This window comes from Oryzias melastigma, linkage group LG14 (assembly GCF_002922805.2).
Source record: "Oryzias melastigma strain HK-1 linkage group LG14, ASM292280v2, whole genome shotgun sequence".
Taxonomy (NCBI): domain Eukaryota; kingdom Metazoa; phylum Chordata; class Actinopteri; order Beloniformes; family Adrianichthyidae; genus Oryzias; species Oryzias melastigma.
In genome coordinates this window covers 2,618,821-2,625,354 of record NC_050525.1, presented here as the reverse complement: position 1 = coordinate 2,625,354, position 6,534 = coordinate 2,618,821, and the positions used below count along the sequence as shown (strand labels likewise).

The window sequence follows — 6,534 nt, the reverse complement described above, 5'->3', positions numbered from 1 at the left end:
CAGTTTCTACCTTCAAAACTAGCCTTAAAACATTCCTCTTTGGACAGGCGTTCTGCCAGGCTAGCTAGTAATCAGAGAATAACTAACATAATGCTCCCATACTGTAATGAAGTTTGGGGGAATAATTAGAATTAGAATTTGCATATTTCTCCAGTATATGGTTGATATGCTAAAAATATGTAGATTCTCTATTTGTTATTTTTAATCAGGAAATGTGTAACATTCTGCACTACACTTACAACTAATTTAATCAAATTCCAATGACAATTAGTTGTTAGAAGGGTACTAGAAGTTAGAAGCTGGGGAAAGTATGGTACATTTGGGTTCTCTCCTCTATTTTCATCTACTTCTCCTCTCCTCTATTCTTTATTATTCATTTCTCAATTAGTTCGGTTTCAATTAGAGATTTCAGATTCCAGGAGGCTCGTCTGTGCTCCAGCTCCTGGCAGTGGACTTTGCCTCTGGCACGCCTCGGGTCCCAGCTGTCCCCCAGCCCACCTGCCACACTATTTAAACGTCTAGTTGTAGAGTTAGATAAGCTAATTCTTCTCCAACAGTTCTGGTAAATTGCCTGTCCATCCTGGGAGAGGATCTCTCCTTCATGTGGACATCCCCGAGGTTTCCTCTTTTTACATGAATCCCTTTTTTTTTTTAGGAGTTTTTCCTCACCGAGAAGGAAGATTAAGGGCAGGGATGCCAGGTTAACTTTGTTTAGTTTGGCCATCAGCTACTGTTTATATTTTGTGACTGACTTTTTGTCTTTGTAGTTACTGGTAAGCCCACTGAGATGATTGTATCGTGATATCGGGCTATAGAAATAAAACTGAATTGAATTAATTTACTAAAAAATTCTTTAAAAAAATCAGACAATGTAATTCTCTGGACTTATTTTCTCATTTTGTCTCTCATTGAAGTACATCTATGATGAAAAATGACAGGGCTTTCTCATCTTTTTAAGGGGGAAACTCGCACAATTGGTAGCTGACTGAATACTTTTTTGCCCTTTTGTACTTCCAACTGCAGAAAAAAACGATCCCTATGCGGCGCCATACCCCTGGAATGATCTCTGCCTTGCCTTCCTCTCTCCATTCACACACTTTAGCGTTGATCTGTTCACGGACTTCTGACTTGATTTCTCCGGTGTCTCCAGAGAAAAGAGCCAGGAAGCCTTGAGTGCGACTGTTGATGACATCGATCTCATGGAGGGAAACCGTGTGCACCACCTCCTTCCTCTTCTGCAGCTCTCCTTCAGGACAATGCACAAACTGTGTCTGAAAACAGAGAAAAGGGACAACAGTTACAGGTGATGCGCTTTAAACTGACGCCTTTTAGTGGAAATCACCATCTGGATCAGGAATGTTCAAATCCAGTCCTCGAGGACTGGTGTCCTGCATGTCTTCCAACCAACCTGCCACTGAAGGTCCTTATTGTCCAACACACCTGATCCAGGTAATCAGCAGCAGACACAGCCGGTGTGTGAACCTTAAAATTCCCAGACACAAGCGCGCAGGTGCGAGCTGAGCTCATGATCACATGGTTGACAGGCAGGGGCAGCGGATCACCGCGCGGTGAAAGAGGGCGGGCTACAGGTTTGCGGCTCGGAGCTTGTGGAGCTCTGATTCAATAGGAACAGTCAGCACGTCAAAAAACGTATTCCTTGACATCATATGTGATTGATTCTAAGAGACACATCCACAGACGGAGATGGTAGCACCTCCCACACGCGGAGCGGCGACAGAAACACATTTTTTGACAAGCCGCCAGCAGCAAATTTCCCCCGCGGGGCACGCGAATTTATCACGCGAATCGCGTTCGGTGCTTCATGGCTCCTCCTCCGCCCAGCTGACTGGAGCAATGAATGAATGAATGAATGAATGAATGAGGTACTGGACAGCCCGCCGATGTCCCGCCCTCCAGAGCCATGTTCTTCACCGTGATTTTTTCATTCAGCTCTGCACACAGCAACTGTCATTCATATCAACCTCACGGGCCGCACGAACAGTAATCTCTCATATGAAAACGGGGGCCGCAGATGGAGACCCCTGATCTAAACCATCTTTTCTAAACCGTGTTTTTCTTTACGAGTCTGTTTAAAAAATGCAAAAATTGCTAAGATATCAAACAGCAAATACAACAGAATATGAGTTACAATAAAAGTCCATTCAGTCAATACTAAATCCCTCAAGCCCCTCTCCAATGAAAATGGGGTTTTTAACATGTTCTTGTGGCGTTTTCTCATAATGGACGTATTTCAAGAAAATTAAGTTTTTCTTTAAATTGTTGTGAATCAGGAGCAGGCAAAAAATATGAAGGGCGGGGCCACAAGCTCCATTCTGAAGCATCCACTGCCAGACACTGTCAGCTTCCACAATTACTCAACAACTAACTGACAATTGAAATAGTCTCCAAACTACGGTGCACGCTTTCTAATGCCGCGTCTGTCATTCTCTTTGACACACATGTGCAGTTGTGCTAATCCGGGTCAGTTGTGATGTCACAGGGAGTTAAAGGAAGACTCAGGGACCATAACAACACGCCAATGGAGCTTAAAAGTGGGAAACAAAATAATAAAAGAAAAAAGCGTCCTGTGCAAAATCTGCAAGGCAGAACTTTAGTTCCACAGCAGCACTACGGGAATGCATGAACACCTGGAGAAGAAGCACGTTGTGACTGAGCATGATAAGGATGAAGAGGGATCGGCATCTAGCTAAGCTAACATCAGCGTAAAGAGAGAGCAAAACAAATTAAAACAGATGATCCTCTATAATGATGGATTAACAATGAGGGGTGTTTCATCACACTGTCAAGACTAGCTAAATGTTTGTATGCATCTCTGCAACCTCTCTCAGAGAGACATGTCTCTGCTGAAGGAACATCTGCTCTCTACAGAGATCAAGGCTTTCTGCAGACATGGAGAAATCATCACTTTCCTGCATCCAGCAAGAACATCGGACAGTCTGGAATTCTACAGAGTTGGAGTGGAGTGAAGTTGACTACAGCTGTGAGCGTTCAGGACCACAAAATGCACTTTAGTTAGATCTGAGTCAGAGAGGCCAAAACTTTATCTTTAGTGAAAAATAGTTCCATGTTTCAGGTGTCGACCTTATTTAATTTAATTTAATCTTGTTTTATTACCAGAAACTAATTGTGGCGGAAATTATACATCTAACATTTTTTCCACCACATAATGAAGGAAAGAAGCTGCAGGATTCATTAAAAGTTTAATGAACTGTGATCTTAATTGTCTTTTTTTAGTTAGTTTAAAGCTAATGATAGTTAAGAGGCGTGCTTTACATCCAGTTTATGAATGACACGATCAGTTGACTATAAAAAAATAATAAAAATAATGGGTGAGTAGTCGACTATTAAAATAATTGTTTGTGGCAGCCTTATTCAAACAGTTCTTTTAGGGGCTAACCCTGGCAGCAGAAGGGTATCCTACAGAGCCCTCTGCTGGTGAACCGGGTTGTCCTGAACTGCGTTTCTTCACATGGCCGTGTTCTGATACACAGAAGTTTACCTCATGCTAAAATAATGGCATGTTTTACACTTAAACATGTAAGTAATAACTTTTGTTTAAGCATGAGTTTTTTAAAGTTATAAAACTGGTGCTATGCATTTCTGAATATTAGCAGCTCCATGCTAATGTATGGTAGCTGACCGTCGACTATTGTGGACTTCATTGATTGAGAGTAACATCTGAATTCAGAGACACTATACTTCCATATCTCTCCGTTTGGACGGCTAAATGTAGGGGAAGGAAGAAGAATTGTCATTAGGCCTAACAGAGCCTCATATCCCTGTCCTCCAGACCTCTGGTCTACCTGGATCAGGTGTGTTCTCCACTTGCTTTAACAGAACAATGCTTTCCCCTGACCACCGTCACGTGTTGCTGTGAGCTGCAGTTGTTACTGTTTGCAAAGATAAACACTTGCTATAAAACAGGTTTGTGGAGTTTTTTGTAATTTTTCGACAACCTTTTTGGTTCATCCGACAGTGAAACTAAACAATGAAGTTACAGAATCATTGATCGTTCCAAGTCTTCATTGTTTGACAGACTTTTTCATCTGAGCAATAATAGCAGAGGTGATTCTCAAGATAAACTACACTCAGGTAACTTTTATGCAGATCAATGTCATCATAGCTCAAGATTTTGAGATTAACCAGTTCTGACATTAAATTTATGACTAGTGTCCCTCATTTATCATCGGAGTTTCATTCTACAAATAACCTGTGACAGGTGAACTCTGTGCAGATTACAGATACTTTAAGTCTGTAAACCCCTCAGTATACACTATATTAGGGGTGGAATGGATCACGGATGTACCATGTGACAGACGGTCACATGGCACACACACGTGCACCGAAAACCACAACCCCACCTAACTGTCCGTTCACACCACTGCTCCCTCTAAGCTGCGTTCATGGAGGCCCGGGCCGGCTCACGCTGCATTTGGCCCAGCCGTCCTGCCATGGCCCTGCTGCCGATTCCACTGTTCCAGCCCGGGAGACCCCAGCCCGCTCAGGCAGCAGTGTCCTCCATGAGCACGCGGCTCCTAAACCCCGCCCACAGACCGGGGGCTATCGTAACACAGTTTACAGCAGAAACTCGAGTGTCACTGTTTTCATAATGAACGCTGCATCAGTTCCAATTATGTAGTACTACAAAAAGAATATCACGTACAATTATCCTACAATTCATAGACGTAAATGAGCTCATCAGTCTGGACAAGGACCACAATCACTAGAAGTGAGAAGGACAAGCGGCAAAATCAGATAAATGAAGTTCCCAAGCAGCAGACTTGCACTTTTTTTGGTGTCATTTAGCAAGAACTTTCATTTATGGAGGATAATTATTAAAAGAACATTTAAGAGGTAATTTATGAGTACAAATCCTAATTTAAAAAGTTATCTCTAAAATGCAAAGGCTACATGTTACACATCTTCCGCCACAGCTGCCCATTCCTGGTCCTCCAGAGCTACCACCCTGCCTGTTTTCCAGCTCTCCCTGCACTGCTTGCGGCTGATTACCTGGACCAGGTGTGTTCATTCAGTCAGATTGTGGAGACATTTGATGCTAATCAGCAGCTAGCAGGGCTTGGATCTGGTAGATCTGGAGGACCAGGAATGAGCTCTGAATGACTTTTAGTCCTCAGGATATTTGTTTTCATTGTGTTTTGGTTTGTATTAACAATATTTTTGCCACTTTCCAAATCATCAGTGACTGCTTGAGTCTACGGCGCATTCCAGATCCTTATGCTAATCATTATGCTATGGTTTTTCTAAATACTCAAAGCAAATGACAGTCATCATCATGTTCAAGTCACTAACTAAAAGAGTACAGTAAATGTTCTTGAAAAAACCCTCCTAAAGATAACAATGTTTTGTTCAAAAATGAAAACCTTCAAATGCTTCTCATTATCACTCACAACAGAGTTCCTCGTCATCGACAGAGTCGAAAGAACTGAAAATGGTCATTTGTTGGCTTTGCTGCATTAGGAGATCATCTTTACTAAAATCTAAAGCTATTTTAATCAAAAACATTTTCACGGGTCAAGTTCTTTTTCTACATGGGACCTTTATTTTGAAGCACCTTCACGATTCTTGCATACATTGAACTTGTGAGTTTTTTGGAACCAGAACACAGCATGACTTCTTTCCCAGAATGCAGCAGGAGGACCCAGAGCTTGTTAAAAACAACCTTTGGACTTTTCATTGTTATTGTTGCAAGTCACTCATATTGATTATGATGAACATTAGTGGTGTACTTTGATTTGTTTAATAAGCTACATGACTGGTTAAGATCTGAGATTCCGACAGTTGAAACATAGATGTGACTACAGAGTGAACCCCCAGTGTGGTCGAAGGAGCGCTCAGTGGCTTTCTGTTTGCTCAACTGCAATGCAAACTGCAAATGAATAATGTCATCACGATATTTAATAATAATCTTTAAATGATAAGACTTATAAGAGATTCTGGTGGACTTTGTATTTGAATGAAACCCAACTTTCATCTCACCTGAGCTCCCATGGCGTCGTAGTCTCTGGCTCTGGTGAAGGAGCGTCCCAACTTGGAGATTTTCCCGGTGGCTTTGTCGATGGTAATGACATCACTAAAAGTGTGTTTAGAGACAAACAGGAAAAGCTCCATTTATATATGACTGAGAAAGAACCCTTGATGTTGCATAAAAGTGATTGACCAGAAGATGAACTCACCCGGCCTGAACTTTCTCTTTGCTGAGACTTTCAATCATCTTGTTCCCTAAGTCATATATTGTCTCCATCTCGGTCGTCTTCAGAGTCAGCTTCCCCACCTTTGCACCCTGGTAGAAACATACCGGCTCAGTAACATGAAGCTAAATAAATCAACATTTTCTAAGGCTGCGTATGGAAAGCCTGTTAGGACAAAAGTCTGGAGAATTTTGTAAATGAAATGAAAAGATCTTACTGTTCCGGTGGCAGGTCTGTCTATCTGGATTTCTACCACTTCCCCTTCGATGATTTCAGTCTCCTCTCTAGATTGGGGGAGAGGGGG

The 6,534-nt window shown here is 42.0% G+C and overlaps 1 protein-coding gene across 1 annotated transcript in view; it reads right to left on the bottom strand.

The window, feature by feature from the left end:
- ruvbl2 (RuvB-like AAA ATPase 2) overlaps window positions 1-6,534 on the bottom strand; it is a 16,357-nt gene that overhangs the window by 4,800 nt on the left and 5,023 nt on the right. Inside the window, exons 6-9 of the mRNA XM_024265723.2 lie at window positions 6,448-6,514; window positions 6,216-6,322; window positions 6,019-6,112; window positions 1,053-1,271 (exon numbers count right to left, since the gene is read on the bottom strand). Coding sequence (XP_024121491.1) covers window positions 1,053-1,271; window positions 6,019-6,112; window positions 6,216-6,322; window positions 6,448-6,514 — 487 coding nt within the window. The remainder of the gene's footprint in view (window positions 1-1,052; window positions 1,272-6,018; window positions 6,113-6,215; window positions 6,323-6,447; window positions 6,515-6,534) is intronic.